Genomic DNA, 19,706 nt, shown 5'->3' on the forward strand with positions numbered 1-19,706 from the left:
CCACTGCGCCACCAGGGAAGCCCACAAGCCCTTTTTATCTCACATCCCTATTTGATACAACTAATAACATCTTAAAGGTTATAGACAGTAGAGGCTCTCCCACGTGCCACAACTACTGACGCCTCCACGCCTAGAGCCCGTGCTCCGCAACAAGAGAAACCACCACAATGAGAAGCCCGCGCACCACAACAAAGAGTAGCCCCCACTCACCGCAACTAGAGAAAGCCCGCACGCAACAACAAAGACCCAACACAGCCAAAAATAAGTTAATAAATAAATTCATAAAAAACGAACAAAAAACAGTAGAGGCTCTCAAAACCAACCACATAAACAACTTGCTAGTATCGCTAGTGTAACAGATAGGATCCATCATTCCCTTTGTAATGCATTCTGACTGACAATCCTATATCATAAGTTTGGAAAAATAAATACACATTTATGTTTTGAGGGAGTTTCTCTGTGGTGATGGAATAGTTTTATATCCTGATTGGGCTGTTGGTTATATGAATCTACATGTATGATAAAATTTCATATACCCACCCCTCCCCTGAAAGGAAAAGTGTATGTAAAAAATAGTGAAATCTGACTCAGGTTTGTACTTGAGTTAATAATAGTATACCAATAACAGTTTCTTAGTTTTGACAACGTATTATGATTATGTAAGATGTCATCATCGGGGGAAGCTAGGTGAAGGGTACATGATAACTGTACTATTTTACAACAGCTCCCTGAATCTGCTCCATACTCCAAAACAAGTACCCTCGGGCCTATAGAAGAAAGAAGAAAGCAAAGTAAGGGACTGGTTAATGCAAAATATAGAATGTAGGTTATGGCTGCAATGGCCACTATAATAGCAACTTAAAACTAAATGAAATTTAAAATTCAGTTCCTCACTTGCTCTGGCCACAATTCAAGTGCTCAATAGCCACATGTAGCCAGTGGCTACCATATAAGACAGTACACATACAGACACTTCCATCTTCGCGGTAAGCTCCATTGAAGGAGCTCGAAGAAGGAAAACGGATGTGATCAGGAAGTGATCGACCCACAGAACACTTCTAAGGTGGTAATGAACTATTTCTTAACCTAGATGGAGGCCATGGATGTTTTGACATTCTTCCTTAAAATTTTTATATATGTTTTTTACACTCTTCTAGAATACATATAGCAAGGCAAAAAAAAAAAAAAGGAAATATTGGTTTTTGCATATAACATGATGGCATACCTAGAGAATCCAAGCAACTCAATTCAAGTTTCTTAAAAGCAATAAATAAACAAAATTGTACTATATAAAAGAAATCTACCCAAGCAACTTTTGATTTTATATTAGTGGAACAATATAAGAAAATGATTTCAATCATAATTATGATCCAAAAAGTAAGAAAGTAATTTTACTTGAGATTTAAGAGTTTTAAAGAAAATTATGAAATCCTACTGGCATAAAAACTCTAAAAGGAACTAGCTATTAACACATAAATAAAGGGAAAGTTAACTCCTTACACAGCCTGGGCTACATTCGACCACAATGATATTCCCTCTTTCTTCCATAGTGCTAACCTGACCCCAACCCCGGTTAAACTCAATTCATAGACGAAACTGTACCTGTAAACAAGCAGTTAAAAGTATATGGAGAAAAAGGATTGTACTGACAATCTTACCTTAAATTACCATCATACTCAAATGAGCTTTCAGCACAGCCCAGCAATCTATTATATTTTCCCAGTCAGTTTGCTCTCTCCCCTTCCATGATAACTATTTCACACGTGCTCTTCTCTCCTCAACCTCCAACACCATTTTGCACTCTCAGCAAAAGGCCTTGTCTCTTTCTTCACTGAGAAAATAAAAGCCATGAGAGAACTTCAACTTCCACCACCAAATCTAAATGCCTACCTGTATCTGTGTCCATTTATTCTACCTTTTCTCAGTTACAGTGGAAGAAGTGTTCTTGCTCTAATAATGGGCTACCCTCACCATTGTGCCAGGATTCCTTCCCCTAACAGCTTGCAAGAACTTGGCTCCTATGATTGTTCCTGCTCTGTCCTACATCATCAATTTTTTTCATGTCTCCTGGAGCACTACTAATATTAGAACACGAGCATGCTACAATAGCTGACGTTAAAAAAAAATAAACTAGGGAAGGAGGAAAGGATTTTACTTTCCTTACAACTACTTCCTTGTTTTACTTATATTCCCTTTCTCCACATCCTCTCCCCAACACTTTCTTTAACCTACTCCAATTAAGTTTTCATTGCTCTACAGAACCACTTTTATAAAAGTCACCAGTCACTTCCACCTTGCCAAATCCAGATGATCAGTTCTCAGTTCTCCTACCTTCCTTGACCTATCAGTAGCATCAGTAGCACCCCATATATTTGAAGCATTTTCTTCCCTTGGCTCTCAAGATACCACACTCTCCTGATTTTCCTCCTACCTCACTGGCCAATCCTCCTCCCCACTGTTCTTTGCTAATTCATAGTTCTTTTCTATCCATTATAGAGTTGCTAAAGTGTCTCAACGGCTCAGACTCAGACCTCTCCTCTTTTCTAGCTATACCTTTTCCCTAGCTGATCTAACCTAGTTCCATTTTTTTAAATTACCATTTATTTTTAAACACTGGGAGCAAATGATTCTTAAATTTATATTATCTCCATCCCTGATAATCTCCTTTGAGCTACAGATTACTATATCAAGTCAACTTCTTATTATTTCCATCTAGAATCTAAGAGGCATTTTAAACTTAACTTTTAGAAAATAGAACTTCCGGGGACTTCCCTGGCGGTGCAGTGGTTAAGAATCCACCTGTCATTGCAGGGGACACGAGTTCGATCCCTGGTCTGGAAGGATCCCACATGCTGCAGAGCAACTAAGGCCATGCGCCACAACTACTGAGCCTGCACTCTAGGGCCCTCGAGCCACAACTACTGAAGCCCACGTGCCTAGAGCCTGTGCTCCGCCACAAGAAAAGCCACCGCAATGAGAAGCCCGTGTACCGCAACGAAGTGTGGCCTGCGCTTACCGCAATTAGAGAAAGCCCGTGCGCAGCAATGAAGACCCAATGCAGCCAAAAATTTTAAAAATTAAAAAAAAAAAAACCTGAGCTTTAAAAAAAAAAAGAGAACTTCCGCTTTTCCCTCATAAAACTTCCGTTTTCCCACACTTCAGCCTTCATCTCTATCATGGTTTCAGGACAAAAACTTAGAAGTCATTCTTGACTCTTCTTTTCCCTTCACATTTCAGTATCAAATCCAGAAGGAAGTCCTGTTAAATACGTCTTTAAAACATATCCTAAATATAAGCATTTTCCACATGTTCATTGTACCACCCTAATGCCCTAAGTCCCAGCCACCAGCAATGACCACTGGACCATGGCATTAGCCTTTTAACTTGTCTTTCTGATTCTACTCTTGCTCTCAATAGTCTCTTCTTCACAGAGTGATAAAAAAAAAAAAAAAAGTCCTAAGAATTGAAAAACTGCTGTTCAGAATAGAAGTGGGATTCCAGAAATATATTCAAATCCAATACACTACATAGAAACTAATTTCTTTACCTGCCCAAATACCAATTAATACAAGAACATTGATAGAACTGAAGATAGTCTTCCACAATTTCAAGGCACTTAAATTCTCATGTGGCTAAGTTTTAAATATAACCTACTTCTGTATATAACTCTATAGTTAGCTTATTGACAGAGCATGTAACATATTATGCAACAACCCTGCTTCCTATCACACTTAGAATAAAATCCATCTCTTGGCAAAATCATTCACATTCTGGGGCCTACCAACCTCCTAAACTCGTCTCTCTCCACTTACCCACCACACTATGCTATACCATGCTACAGCCACAGTGGCCTCCCCACTTTTCCTTGAATAAACCAAACTTACTCTGCCTCAGTCTCTGCACTTGCTGCTCCCTTTGCCTGGAGCACTCTCTTTCCAGAAAATCACACAGCCTGTTCTCATACTTCATTCAACTCTCAACTAAATACCTCCTTAGAGAAGTCTTTTCTAACTAATACCTCTAAAATAGTCTCCTAGCCTCACTGCCCATCACTCTCTATGTCAATACCCTGCTTTCTGCTGGTTTTTTTTTTTGTAGAATTTATCACAATCTAAAATTATGTATTTATTTGTATATTATCTGTCTTCACCACTAAAATATAACCTCCATAAGAACCTCATTTTGGTCTGCTGTTCACTGCTGCAGTCCCAGCACCTAGACCCATGCCTCACACATAATCTGTGCTCATTTAATAAGGGTTTTATAAGTGAATAAATAATAACCTCATAATATTCTAAAAACTAAAAAAAAAAAGATACTTGGAATAGAAATGAGACTCCAGAAATATATTCAAGTCTAATAAGCTGCACTGGACCCAAATTCATCACCTGCCTTGCTATCTATTAATGCAAAACCTTCACTGGAACCAAAAAGATTGTCTTATAATTTCTAGGTGCTTAAATTTTCATGTGCCTATATTTTAAATATAATTTACATTTATTGTATACAGTCTGTTATTATATAGTTATTAGCTCATTCAAAACCAGTGTTTCAACTTCTGTGCAACTAATCTGCTAGAAATGAAAATCACAGTCAGTACCAAGTTGAAACAAAAAGTATAAAAGTAGACATTATAACACAACCATTGTATCAACTATACTTCAATTAAAAAATAAATTTAAAAAAAAAGTAGACATTAAAGAACTGTAGGGGGAGATCAACTGCCAGTATGACAATATGAGGAGCTCTAACGACCTGCTCCCCAGTAAAACTGGTAAAAACATTTTAAAAAAATAACCATAGCCTCTGGAAATGGTCCTTCAAGCAAACAACAAATGATGAAACAGCTATTTCATATTCATGAAAAGTCAGTAAGAAAAGCTAGAGTCTATGGTATTTGAACCAAAACCGCTCCCCCTCCTTTCTCTCTTCCAGATCAGCAGGGGTGGCTCCACTCCAGGATGCTGCAGCCGAGAACACAGGGCTCCTTCCTTCCCCAGTTCCGAGCCAGAGGGCTTTCTTCGTGTAGGAGCAGGACTTCAGCATTTCTCATCTTCTCCCAGCTGCCTGTTGCTGACGAGGCTGTCATGGGCAAGCGTGGTACAGAGGTGGAAGCCCCTTTCTTGCACCCAGCTTCCACTAATGGAATGAAGGCTCTACCTTGGGCATGATGTGCTGAAAATACTGGGGCCCCAAAAGCCCTTCACCTGGCTCATGAAGCAGTGGTTCCATGCCAGGAGAGTCAAGCCAAGAGACCTCAGGCTACTGTCCCGATCTCAACCAGAGGGCCCTGCTCCCAAGAGAGGATGTCACTCAGAGAGAAGTCTGCCATAGTCCTCACCCCCAACTCCAGAGCCCTCGGTCAGAGATTTTGTCTGCAGACAGAAGAATGCCGTAAAAAAGTTTATCTCCCAATCTCTTCCCAAAGGAACTTATTTCATTTGCAACAGTGAAGTTAATTAAACTTAAGACCCTCTCATTAATAGTGGAGGTTATAGTACAGAGAATTGGGAGGATTTGTGGATCTGAGGATACAGCCTAGACCACAGGCTGGCCAGGTGAGAACCAGGGGAATAAGACAGGTGGGGGAGCCCGTCTGGGGTCAGAACAAACATCAAACTATAACCTCAGAAGGGAATTCCCTGCCAGTCCAGTGGTTAGGACTCTGCGGTCTCACTGCTGAGGGCCCAGGTTCAATTCCTGGTCAGGGAACTAACCCTGCAGCAGCGGCCAAAAAACCCCCAAACTATTCCATTTTAGGAGCCACAATTTGATTGGATTAGTCTGTCAAGGAATGTACGTCTTGGGGCACTGTTTTAAGCAACACAGCAATCAGCCAGCAATCAGCAGGTTTAATAACTGGATGTGGTCAGAAAAAGTGTGGAGGAGAGCCCTACCAGTGCCACTGTCATTCCAGGGTGACGATGGGCAGACCTAAAGCTGCACCTCCCTGAGGGGCAACAAGAGAGACTTAACAGGGCTTCCCTGGTGGCGCAGTGATTGAGAGTCTGCCTGCCAATGCGGGGGATGTGGGTTCGAGGCCTGGTCTGGGAGGATCCCACGTGCCGCGGAGCAACTGGGCCCGTGAGCCACAGCTACTGAGCCTGTGCGTCTGGAGCCTGTGCTCCGCAACAAGAGAGGCCGCGACAGTGAGAGGCCCGTGCACTGCGATGAAGACTGGCCCCTGCTCGCCGCAACTAGAGAAAGCCCTCGCACAGAAATGAAGACCCAACACAGCCAAATAAATAAATAAATTTATTTTAAAAAAAGAGAGAGAGAGACTTAACACTATGTGCTGGGATGGGGGGGAAGGATAAAATAATCTAGTCAGTCACTAAACATATAAATAAGCAAATAACACTAACAAGCCCTGGAAGGGAGGACCAGTACCCAGAATTGCTATAATATATTATCTAAAATGTCCAGTTTCCAACAACAAAAAAATATAAGACATGCAAAGAAACAGGAAAGTGTGACCCATACATGTAAAAAAAAAAAGTAGGCAACAGAAACTGACTATAAGAATGACTACATTCTTCTCCTGTTGGATATAACAGAAGATTTCAAAGTAGGCATTATAAATATGTTCAAAGAAATAAAGGAAAGCTTTCCCTTACTTAAAGAAGTAAGGAAAGTGTAATTACAATGCCATATCAAATAGAGAATATCACTAAAGAGAAATTTTTAAAAAGAACCAAATGGAAATTCTGGGTATGAAAAATACGGTAACTGAAATAGAAGTACAGGATGTACAGAGACTCAGACTGCAAAAAAGACCCTTGATGCTAAAGTGGTAATGTGTGCTCTTATAAGACCACTCTAAATCTGCGTCTAATGTACATGTTTTTAAAAGCCACAACTCTCAATAATAAAATTAATTAACACCACCTATAAAGTAATCATAAAATCTGTATGATACTTCTTGGATGACATCCATTCTGATACACAATTAGCATTTCTTTAAAAAGCGTGACACTATAAATAATAAGTTAATTCTCAAATATTTAATAATAACATGAAAAATCTTACTGGTCTGACGTCACCACAGGAATTGGTAAATTGTCGAGCCAAGCCAAAATCAAGCATGTAACATTTCCTACATGTACTAGGAAAGCGACCCATGGCAAAGTTTGACTAGAAAAATAAAGAAGGAAAATATACATATTATTATTATACTTAGCCCTTATACCTTATCCTTCCTCTATTTTAATTCTTCTATTTAAACTCTATATAATACACATGTCCCAAATATACTATTCTAGTCAATGATGTTTACTGGATATTAATACATAATTTTGCTGTGGGTTCTATTAATGCCTAGAATCAGGTGAACTTTGAGCAACAAAAAATTTATGTGACTATAAATTTACATAAAACACAACACTGACTTAACTGGAGTCAGTACTCTAAGTTCCTTGAAATTCTAGTCTAAGTCACTACTTACTTTTTAAAATGGGAGGAACGAGGAGTGAGCAAAATAGAATACATAGTTCAGAAATTGAAATGAATTTCCTATAAGCATCATGAACCTGAATTTCACTACATGTAAAAATTAAAATACAATTCAAGGACACATTTCAAAACAGACTTAAGGAAAATACACTCTGCATTCTTCCCTTAATAAAAATAAATGTAACATTAAATGACCACAAACTTGCAAAGGTAGGTATATAAGGGAATTTTTCTTTTTAAAGTCAAAAGTCAAATTGTTATAGAATTGTTAGCTTTTATTTTAAAATACTGTTTTATTTTAAAATACTGTTCTACTTAGGGAGCTTTCTAATCAAAATGGAAACTCTTCAATCACCATGGTTCTCAAAAAATGACGTTTAACTTGACATAAAAATAAAAGCAGGAGAAATCTATGTTACATTAAGTCTGACTCAACTATGTTAATTTTAGTTGGCATTTTCATGTAAACTGTTTAATTTTAGAAATCATGTAGCAACAGATGGAAATAATTTTCAACTGCAACAACCAACATATGATAAATTTATAGTAAATACAGCATATCAGAAATGGGTTATTTCTCCTTGTAATACAAAAACCAAGAAAGAGAAAATAAAGACATATTTCACAGTTACAGAAATGACAATTTCTAAGAAAAGACAGAATAGAAAAAAATACTATATATTGGCACTGTAGCACTCAGGAGAAAAATCAAGCTCCTTCATAATTGATGGTTTCTTATAAGTATAATTTGTCACTTGAGAAATAGTTCAGGGCTTCCCTGGTGGTGCAGTGGTTGAGAGCCCGCCTGCCGATGCGGGGGACACGGGTTCGTGCCCCGGTCCGGGAGGATCCCACATGCCGCGGAGCGGCTGGGCCCGTGAGCCATGGCCACTGAGCGTGCGCGTCCAGAGCCTGTGCTCCGCAACGGGAGAGGCCACAACAGTGAGAGGCCCGTGTACCGCACCAAAAAAAAAAAAAAAAAAAGCAAGGAAGAGGAATAGAGTGTTGAAAGGTTCTAATTTAAAAAAAAAAGAAAAAAAAAAAAAAGAAATAGTTCAAAGAACACAATGCCAACATCTGAAAGCAACATATGTACATATTTTTAACCAATATCAGGAAAAAGAAATCCAAAGAATAACTATTAATTTAGGTGTAAGGCTAAGTAACTGACAATGTTAACACATACAATAATAATAGTGAAGCATTAATAATTTTTAATTTGGCTGCTGAGCAACATTTTCATTGTATGAGAAAAGCTCTTTATTATAAGTTATAGTTTGTAATTATCATTTTTTTAATTAAAAGGCAAGTTACATGTACTTTAAGTTTACATCTTTGCCACAGAAATTAAAATACTACCTTGTATTTAATATAGAAAGCTACATTTGTAATTTACTGTGTCCCATCATAAGATTAAGAGTACTAAGCAAACTCATTCTGTGATCTGGAGGAAAAGGCTCCCTACCGGTTTGATGTCTCGGTGCAAGAATCCCACAGAATGGATGCTCTCAATAGACTCCAGAATCTGTCTACCCAACCGAAGAGTAGTGCTAATGGTGAATGTGCCCCGGGACTGGCTACGGCGTAGATCCGCCAGATTCCGACCCTGTGGAAACCAAATAAACACTTTCAAGTACTGTACTAAATGTATAAGAGAAGAGTAGAGAATTGCTCATTTACCATTAAAAAATGTTTTGACTGAAATAGCAAGGATTTTACCTGAATCATGAGCCTCTCACTCAAGAGAAGAGATTCTCTTAAGATAACGCATGAATATTTCGGAGAAATTTAAGAATAACCAAAGTTTTTTTAACATATTATGTTTCTTTTTAACTTTTTTTTTCTGAATGAAGGATTCTTTAAATTCTATAGAACTTCACAATTTTCTAAAGTTTCATACATGATTTCATATAATGCCATAATAACCCTTTTTAAAAATCTCCTATCCCTATACTGCCCCTACCCCCTCTCTCCCCGCTCCCCACTGGTAACCACTAGTTTGTTCTCTATATCTGTGAGTCTGCTTCTTTTTGGTTTTATTCACTAGTTTATTGTATTTTTTAGATTCCACATATAAGTGATATCATACAGTATTTGTCTTTGTCTATTCTACGTCTATAATATGTTTCTGAGTCATCACGTTTCCTTTGTCACTGATGTTATAACAAAATATAGTCTTGATTACTTAAAAAAGATATATACGGGCTTCCCTGGTGGCGCAGTGGTTGGGAGTCTGCCTGCCGATGCAGGGGACATGGGTTCGAGCCCTGGTCTGGGAAGATCCCACATGCCACGGAGCAACTGGGCCCGTGAGCCACGACTACTGAGCCTGCGCGTCTGGAGCCTGTGCTCCGCAACAAGAGAGGCTGCAACAGTGAGAGGCCCGCGCACCGCGATGAAGAGTGGCCCCCGCTTGCCGCAACTAGAGAAAGCCCTTGCACAGAAATGAAGACCCAACACAGACAAAAAATAAATTAATTAATTGAAAAAAAAAGCTTTAAGAAAAAAGATATACACAGGGAAGTAATTCCTCATTATTGCCTAACATATTCCTATACAAACTACTTAATTTTTCAGTGTCACAGTTTCCTTATAAAATGGGGCCCATAATACCTACCTTACACTGTTTTGTAAGGATTAAACAAGATCCATGTAGTGTTTAGAATACTGTCTGGCACACACTAGGTACTCAATAAATGCTAATTACTGTTATTATAAATAAAAATGATATGAAACAAACACTCGATTACTTATAGCAGTAGATAAAAGCAATGAATTTATCTAGCTTGTGCCGGATGTATTACATTCATGACTGTATTTAGTCCTTAGTACCCTAAATAGAAGTTATTCCTGTTTTACAGATGAGGAAACTGAGGCTCAGAGACTTTAAATAATTCTGACCTGTTAAGGTAAAACTGTTCTTCAAATCTAAGTCTGTTTGACTGGAAAGTGTTCTTTTTCCACTGCACAGTGCTGCTCTACCCAGAAGATTCCTCATTGCATAGGTTTCAAACAAGCAATCTGATGAGAAGAGCAGGCTAGGATGCTGCAGTTCCACCTCCCAAAGAATGGAAACTGGTTCCTATATCACAAGGGAATTTTAAACATCCTAATCTTTCTATACCCAAAATTTTATAGTGTATGTTTGGGATTAATACCACTAATACCATTACCTCAACTAAAGACAGTTAATTCACTTCTGAAAAAGTAATAAATTCTTAAGTGACTTAAATACCATTTAAAATAAAATATTAAATAGTAATCAAGTAATACAAGAATTGAAAAATTACAGAAAAGTCAGGAGCCTTTAATACTTCATTTCCTCTTTAAAAATGAGGTTTTCCCACAGCATTAATTGGTAGTTAACTTTTTTATTATTTTTTAATGTTAGTGGAATTTATTTTATTGTTCTCTACATCCTCAGCAAATGTAAAATGACTGATAATCTAGGGCAATGAGTTTTATAATCCCATGAGGTCATGTACCTAATAACTTTTATTAGCATTTCAATAATTTTTTCCTTCAAAAATCAGTATTTTGACTGCCAAATATATACCTAAGGTAATACTGGAACTTTATTTGTAAACAAATTCTGCCATCATAAAAGTTTTTGAAAGGAAATCAATTAAAGTGTATTTATGATATTAGTAATGCTTTTTAAATTTTAAATCTTTTAAAACATAAATCTAAGGTATCAATTAACAAAATGTGAGAAGATAAAAACAAAGCTGGCAAGGGTATGGGGAAAAGAATTATTAACATGGTACATACATGCAGGTTGATCCACCAAATTATACTTCAGGCTATATATTACAGGTGATTATTATTTGTTATAGATAAAAACTTAAAACAATCTATACATCCATCAATAAATGAAATGGTTAAATAAATTATGGTTCAGTCATCTTACTGACTGTTATGCAGCCACTAAAAAAAGAATGAACTCTCATATACCTATCCATCACCCAGAATTAACAATTATCAATTAACGGCCAATCTTGTTTCATCTGTTATCCACTCCTCCCCTCCCCCTATGCAACACACAACATCTCCCTTCCTACACACATATACTGGATTATTCTCATGTAAATTCTAACCATATCATTTCATCCACATATATTAGGCAAAGAGATGAAAATATAAAATCAAAGAAGTTACATGCCAGCAATTCTATCGCCACAAAATCAAAGAAGTTATATGCCAGCAATTCTATCGCCACAAATTTGAACTGGAAATATCAGTATGAACTATGATATATTTTTTCTTTAAAAAAAAAAAATCCTGAACCTATCCACTTGAAAAGAATTTAAAACAATGACCAACCCAACTGCAGCAGGCACCCATAGCATCTAGACTGTCATCTCTAAATACCATTTATCATTAAGAGGAATCAGAAAGTAAGGATGCTATCAAGGTTCCCTACTGAGGAACCAACTCATTATTCTGAAAACTTTTAAATAAAAGAATCAAACATTAGTCCTTCCCTTCTGTGTGAAATGTACCTTAGGATAACCTGATAGTTGGTGGAGTGCTTTTTAAAGAATTCCAGCTAATAAAGAAGAAATTATAAAATTACAACAGTGTTATTTGCAACCCCACTGAAGTAATGAATCTAGGCAGTGGTTACTAATGGGTTGATAAAACCTAAAAGAAAAATCACTGGGAACTTTAAAATGGATGGAGAGGCTGATGGCCCTGAAACCTCACTGATCAATCTTAACATAACTAAAAGAGAGACCACCAGACACTGCCTACTGATGTGATACAAATAGGAAGCACACAACCCACCTCTGAAGTATTCTAGCCAAATAAAACAAAAGTGGAACCTGATCTAATCACAAGTTTATAGAAAATACAGGGGACAGAAGAACATGTTAAATATCACCACATGGAGACAATCAGCAAAATCCAGAATATGGAAACTTCTGCCTGACGAATGACTCTGTTTTTATCAATGACAATACAAACAACAAAAAGAAAACTGTAAGAAAAAAAAATGAGAGGGAACCTAAAGATTAAAAGAGGCTTAAGAGATATGTATGCACAAAATACAATGTGTGAACCTTGTCTGGAACCAGATTCAAGTAAAACAAATATAAAAAATAATAATAAGGGAGAGAAACAATCAAGAAAATCTAAAGATTGACTTGATAATTGATGTTATTAAGATACTATTGTGCATTATGGTTAACAGTGGGAAAAAAAGAATCCTTGACTCTCAGAAATATATATTGATATACTTACAGATAAAATATGCCTTGGATTTTCTTTGAAATTATCTGGGGAAGGAGAGGAAAGAGAGACTACACCTCAGATACGATTGGCCATTTTTTTTTTTTTTTCAGTACGCGGGCCTCTCACTGCTGTGGTCTCTCCCGTTGCGGAGCACAGGCTGCGGACACGCAGGCTCAGCGGCCACGGCTCACGGGCCCAGCCGCTCCATGGCATGTGGGATCTTCCCGGACCGGGGCACAAACCCGTGTCCCCTGCATCGGCAGGCGGACTCCCAACCACTGCGCCACCAGGGAAGCCCAAGATTGGCCATATATTGATGATGACTGAAGATGGGTGGTGAGTACATAGATATTCATTATACTATTCGCTCTACTTTTATGTTTAATTTTTCCACAATAATAAAAAGTTTCAAAATATATAGCAGTTGGGCTTACATATATATATACATATATATATATATATATATACATATATATATATATATAAAATATAGAGAGAGAGCAGTCCTGATGTTAGGCAATCTAGATCCACATCTGTACTGGTTACAGGCATTTTTTGCCCCTTCCTAGGTGATATGCCTATCACAAAATATCACCCTTTGGCTATACTAAGGATGATCATGTAAAGCCTCAATAGTGACAGGATATGAAATGAGACCTGGCCAAGGTCTTCCTAGTAGAAATGAGAAAAGAAACATGTGTGACTGCTTGAACCCTATTAGATTTCAGACCCATTTTAATGGTAAATAGCTAGAATTTCTACAAGAGAAACAGGATTATTCCTTAAAATTTTTAACAGCAGATATTATATAACTGAATTGCCAGGAGGAAAAGACTGAAGTTAACTTCAGAACAATGAGGGTTTTTAGAAAAAATTAGAAATGTCAGTGAGAAGCTGGGTCTGAGCATATACATTTTATTAAAATATATGTGGGAAACCCCAGCAGCCATCTTCAGTATGTCAAATAAGAGAAAGAACCCTTGAACAGTTATAACAGCTTTAGTCTTGCCTCAAATCAAGTCAACCATAACTGTAGGGATGGGAGGTTAATGGTGGGTTAATTTCCGCATGACAGGAAAGAATACAGCATGCAAGTCAAATTGAAAGGTTCTTGTATGGGTCCATAGGCGCTTGCCAAAGGTCACAAAAGCCATCGTTATCTGATACACACCAGCCTCCTTAGTCCTCCCAGACTAGGAGCCTTCCCATTTCCAGAAAGTGAGACTAAGGTTAAGTGCAAATAAAATAAAACCGAGTATATGCTAGGACTGAGAGAGAGGCTGCAGACTAAAAAAGACTGTCCATGTTCTCCAGTCAGTAGTAGCCTAAAGACAAAAATAGTTTTATTGTGCCAAGAATATTGGCCTCAGGCTTCCATCAAGTCCTAACACCCATCAAGTTAGTCAGTCTCAGGCAAACCACAAACCTCCTTGAGCTTAAGTCTCTTCATTTGCAAAATGGGGATAAAACCTGTCCTATCCTCTTCAGGGGATATGATAAGGATCAAATAAGATGCATGATAAATCCAGAAGAAAACTATAAAATAGCATACAAAAAGTTATATTATTATTGGTCAAAGTGAAAGACAGAATGGTCCATACTAATGACCTAAAAAGATACAGGGATAGCTACTTGAAGAAACAAAACTATGCTGGCTCAAGAGTAGTGAATCACATGATTCAAAGACTTTAAGGCTACAGTCTGCAGGGAGATTAATATCTATAGATCTAAATCAAATGCTGAAGGATAGCTGAGGGAAACAAAAAAAGAAGAGGAAGAATTTAGGCCAGGATCTATGTCTCTGAAATCACTACTATGTAGCTAAGTTGAAAAAATAAATAAATAAAAGAACCAAATGCCTAAAACAAACTTTGCTAAAGATGAAGTGAGGACCCTAAACTAGGCAGCAAAGTGAACCATGGCCTTTATTTTATTTTATTTTTTTAGTATTTATTTTGGCTGTGTTGAGTCTTTGTGGCTGCAAGTGGGCTTTCTCAAGTTGGAGCGAGCACAGGCTATTCTTCATTGTGGTGTGCGGGCTTTCTCATTGTGGTGGCTTCTCTTGTTGCAGAGCATGGGCTCTATGGCGCACAGGCTTCAGTAGTTGCAGCACGCAGGCTCAGTAGTTGTGGCACACGGGCTTAGTTGCTCTGTGGCATATGGGATCTTCGTGGACCAGGGATCGAACCCGTGTCCCCTGCATTGGCAGGCAGATTCTTAACCACTGCACCACCAGGGAAGTCCCTGAACTATGGCTTTTACACATAGTCACACATAGTCACACATAGTCACCTGATGGTGACTACAGGTTCAGAGCTGTGTGTGTGTGTGTGTGTGTGTGTGTGTGTGTGTGTGTGTGTGTGTGTGTGTGTGTGTTCATTCAGGGGCAGAGGCAGTGTCAGAGAGAATGGGGTGATTTCTCTCTTCTCCTTGTTGTAGTCATTACTTCAATGCTCCCTTTCTGAATTTCTTGCATCTGCTACCCAACCCAACTCCACTTTCCATCTAAAGGATAGGGGAACAGAGCTATGTTAATGATAAAGAGAAAGAGGAATGGCATTTCTCCTCTATCTCATCTTATTTTTAAATTTTCAAGCAGTCAAGGTTGATACTTGTGAAAATGGAAAACTAGAGCCCTTAAGGTAGTGAAAGGTGGAGAAGGAAGGGACAGGGATAGGACAAAACTCATATTATATCCAGCAATCCATGTGGGGATCAAAAACTTTGCAATGATGACAATCAATGAAGATATGCATCAACTAAATAGTTGACAGAGACAACCCTTCCATCTTTGGAAAAATCTGTTATCAGGTCTGTTTAAAGTTCCATCTGCATAGTATAAAACATTCTGAGATGATACCAAGAATGTTGTTAATTTTATTCATATCTACTATAATTAGGTATTTTGATCAAAACTGGACAATTTTAAGATACATTTTCAAAGTAACCTACCTGCAACTGCATGACCACGTAGTTGAATCGATCATTCCTCCCGCAGCCAATAAATCTACAAACATGGTCTTTCCCTGGATAAAAGAAAGAAAGAAAGAAGATAGTAGAAAAGGTTATACTATAGTTTCTCTTCTTAAAAATTAATAATTTGTTTTTCTGTATAGTATTTTATGATCGAATGTAAAGAACCTATCTTAAGAACCTTAAGGACAGGAAATTAGTATTATTCAAATTTTCTACCCATCTCTCTCCATATCCTACACTGCTCTTTCTGTAGTCAAATAAATGTTTACTAAATGAATAAATAAACAAGTAAATGAGGGAACAAATGAATGATAATTTATTTAGGAAGGAAAGAATTAAGAGGTCATTTCAGATCAACTTGCCCAGACATGATACATCTGAAAGCACAGAAGAGCGATAAATAAGAACTATGTTAGGAATATAAACCCTGAATTTTAGATATGGTCTGCCATTCACCATTATAGACTCAGTGAGTCCCTTCGTCTTTCTGGGCCTTATTGATTTGGATTTGCTCAGCGGTTTTCAACCTGAGTTCCACATGTGAAATCCAAGGAGCTGCTAGTGGCTAGAATGCAGAGGGAAGCAGAGATGGAGCAGACAGAGGCTAGGGTCCTGCCCCTGATTCAGCAAAAGCAAACAAAGGTGCTAAAAGAGGATCAGGACTGGTGGATTCCAGGGCCAGAAGAGGGAATCAGGCTGGAGAACAGTTAATGAAGGGAGGGAGAATAGAATGAGATGATGCTGGAGAAACAGGCAGGCACCAAATCCAGAAGGGTCTTGGACTCCACGATAAGGAATCTGAACCATATGTATAAGTCAATATTTTCCAACCCTGGCTGCTTATCAAAATCATCTGGGAAACTTTTTGAAAACTCCTAAACTTTATACTGATTCAGAATCTGTGGCGGAAGATACAGGATATGAGCTTTCAAAAGTTCTCTAAATGACCCAAAAGCAGACAGGCCATGGATGATTTTGAAACATCCAGGTATTTGGAAACTACTGCTGTGTAGTGAGAAGCATCTAAAAGATAAACACTTAAAACATTCCATTTTAGAACATCACTATGGTAGCAATGAGGAAGATCGACTACAGAGAGCTCAAATATGGAGGCAGAATGGTCACTCTGCTGACAGTTACAATATCTCAAGAGAAAGAATAAGGGTTTGAACCTTTTTTTTGAATCTTATGTATTATAGATAGATTAAAAAACAGGATAAATCTGAGAGATACTAAAGATATACTTTTTGACTAGAAATTGGCACAAGTAAAAGTTGTACCAAAATAAGAGAATATAGTAGGTTGCATAGATTTTAAGGGATATCAGAATGTTGAGTTTGAGGACAACCAGCTGAATTCAGTAGACAATTGTAATTTCAAGCCTGGTGCTGAGACAAAAAGCTGAACTCCAGAAATACATTGGGGAAGGATTGGTTCATGGAAGGCAGATGGAACTACAAACATAAATGAAGATTTCCAAGTTGAAAGAATAAATAATGAGAAGAAAAGAAACCGAAGAACAGAATTCTACAAAATGAACCATTTAAAGCATGAGCAGAAATAAAAGAGCCCATGAAGGAAACAGTAACAGCCTGAGAGCAAACTATAAGAAATGGATATAGATCACAGAATCCAAAGGAGAAGAGCATTTTAAGGTGGAAGTGGCCAGTGACAAATACTATAGAAAGGCTGAGAAGTGCTCATTAATATAAAAAATTAGGAAGTCACTGGTGAGTGGAAAGGGCAGAATCTAGTCTATAATGGGTTAAAGAGTAAATGGAACATGAGACAATGAGGGCAATCTTTGAATAAGCTTGCCTAAAAAGAGAGGAAGTCACAGACCAAGAGCTAGAATGACAAATTTTGATAGACTGTTAAGAAATACATCCCAACAATCAAAAAGAATTAGTCCACTGACTGATTTAAAATATAAATACAGTCCAGATTTAATTTAGTTAATAATTCCACACTTCTCTTTTGCATCTAGGTTGTCACATTGTTCTCTCATTCTCTGTGCTTTTGTTGAAAAGAGCCATAACTAGCAAGAACAGGTGCAATGGGAACAATAATTCACAATGTGTACAATGTATGTACATCACCTTACATATATTTTACATATGTTTGCAAAACTAAGTCATCTAATAAATTGTAGTAAGGATGAAAGGATTAAAATGACCACCAATTGGTAACTTACTCTTTTCCTCAGCTTCATAGAAACAATTAAAAAATCATTTTAAAGTATTTTCTTATTATCCATTCAAGATTCCACCTTCCTATCATGTAACATTTAAACGCAGCATCTCTATTACAAAGACGTTTAAATCATCTAATAACAAAAGACCATGTGAAATTTAACTCCTCTAGGAATGCCCTTTTAAAAATGTCTTTATGATAAGTCACGTCAGAATACTATTTATCTCTTGATACTAAAACCATCCTACTTTTAAAACGATAAAAATCAAATAAACTAGACCCTTTATACTGGGTAACCAAAAACACAAAGTCAGTAGCAAATTTTCTAGGATTCCCTGGTACATCTTCACTGCTTTAGGCAAGAGCTTAATGAGTTCTTATCTCATACATTATAACATAGTACACTACTGATCTTATATTTTAGATATATGCAATTAATGAAACTACTTAATAAAGTTAGTTCAGTAAATATGTATAAATCTTTGGAAGTACGGAGAAACTACAATTTAACTGAAACAGTAACTCTTCACCACCACTTAGAGCAATTCTTAAAATAACTTTTATAATAACTAGTACAAACTGAGGTATCACTCCATGAGTACAGGGACCATGTCTGTCTGTTCTGTTACCTACCCCACAGTACCTGGCAAAGAGTGAAACACCTGACTGATATTTGTGAATGAACAAATTAATAGAAATAACAATAACTAATAAAGCATGCATAATAGGAAGCATACTATGCTAGGCATTATATTAATGCTTTATATGTACTTAATCCTCACAACTTAATAGCATAAGTATTATTATTTTCCCTATTTTTCCAATGTGAAAATGGCGGCTTAGTGAGGTTAAGTACTTTGTTCAAGACCCCACAGCTGGAAAATGATGGAGCAGTTTGATTTTAGAGCCTTTGTTCTTATCCATTACGCCAGAAACAATTGAAACAGATTTTAAAGTCAAGTAACACCTTGTAAATAAATATTAAAACTAAAAGATAAAGACTATGACAAAACACAGACAAGAGGACCTACTATGTGCCAAAAACTAAAGTAGGCACTAGGAATACAAGATAAATTAAGACCCATGCCCTCAAGGAATTCGCAGCCCAGATATTTAAACAAAAAATTGTAATACAGTATGATGAGCTCTACATTATAGACAAATTGCTGTGAACACACAGAATATGTGAAAATTTTGTTTATGAAGCTTTTCATGAGAGTTAAATCACTAAATTTTAAATATATGAGAAGAGTATTCTAAGAAGACACAAAGTGTGAAGGATCCAAGCATATGTGAAAGATAATTAATAGAGTTAACAAGGCTAGAGGGCTGGATAATAGTTAAAACGTAGGCTCAGGTGGGGGGCATGCTGAGGCAAGAAAAGTACACTGAAGTCTTATATGCCACATAAAGGAATTCAGATTTGACTCATTATTAGATAATGGGTGACAGGTGGGGATGGGAGGAGGTAGTTCAAAGGTTTTCAAGCATGAGAGCTACATGATTTGGCCTGTGTTTTGGAAAGGTAATGCTGTTCACCATTAGATGTTGATTTATGTAAGAGATTAAGGCAGGGAGATCAATTAGGAGGTTAAAACGACAGACGAGGTAAAAGATAAGGAAGGTTCAAATTAAAGCACTGGAGTGAGAATTAAGCTTTCAGGTTAAGCTTTAAGAGACAGAAAAGACAGATTATGGAAGAGAAGAAAGTGAAGGAAGACTTTTAGCTTAAGCTAAGTGGACAAGGTAAACTGCATTAATATAAACCAAGACAAAAGTATGAGAGGGGATAGGGCTTCCCTGATGGTGCAGTGGTTGAGAGTCCGCCTGCCGATGCAGGGGACACGGGT

At 37.4% G+C, this 19,706-nt stretch overlaps 1 protein-coding gene across 7 annotated transcripts in view; it reads right to left on the reverse strand.

The window, feature by feature from the left end:
- Positions 1 to 19,706, reverse strand: part of TTBK2 (tau tubulin kinase 2) — a 144,936-nt gene that overhangs the window by 61,473 nt on the left and 63,757 nt on the right. For 6 of the 7 annotated variants that reach the window (XM_019935369.3, XM_073800833.1, XM_073800834.1 and 3 more), the window contains 3 exons: positions 15,640 to 15,713; positions 8,918 to 9,058; positions 7,030 to 7,134 (listed from right to left, as the gene is read on the reverse strand). In XM_019935369.3, the coding sequence (XP_019790928.1) occupies positions 7,030 to 7,134; positions 8,918 to 9,058; positions 15,640 to 15,713 (320 nt within the window). Of the gene's footprint in view, positions 1 to 1,658; positions 1,820 to 7,029; positions 7,135 to 8,917; positions 9,059 to 15,639; positions 15,714 to 19,706 lie in introns of those variants that run through there. The other variant, XM_033851562.2, reaches the window with a different exon arrangement.

The sequence above is a fragment of the Tursiops truncatus genome, chromosome 2 (genome assembly GCF_011762595.2).
Source record: "Tursiops truncatus isolate mTurTru1 chromosome 2, mTurTru1.mat.Y, whole genome shotgun sequence".
NCBI lineage: Eukaryota > Metazoa > Chordata > Mammalia > Artiodactyla > Delphinidae > Tursiops > Tursiops truncatus.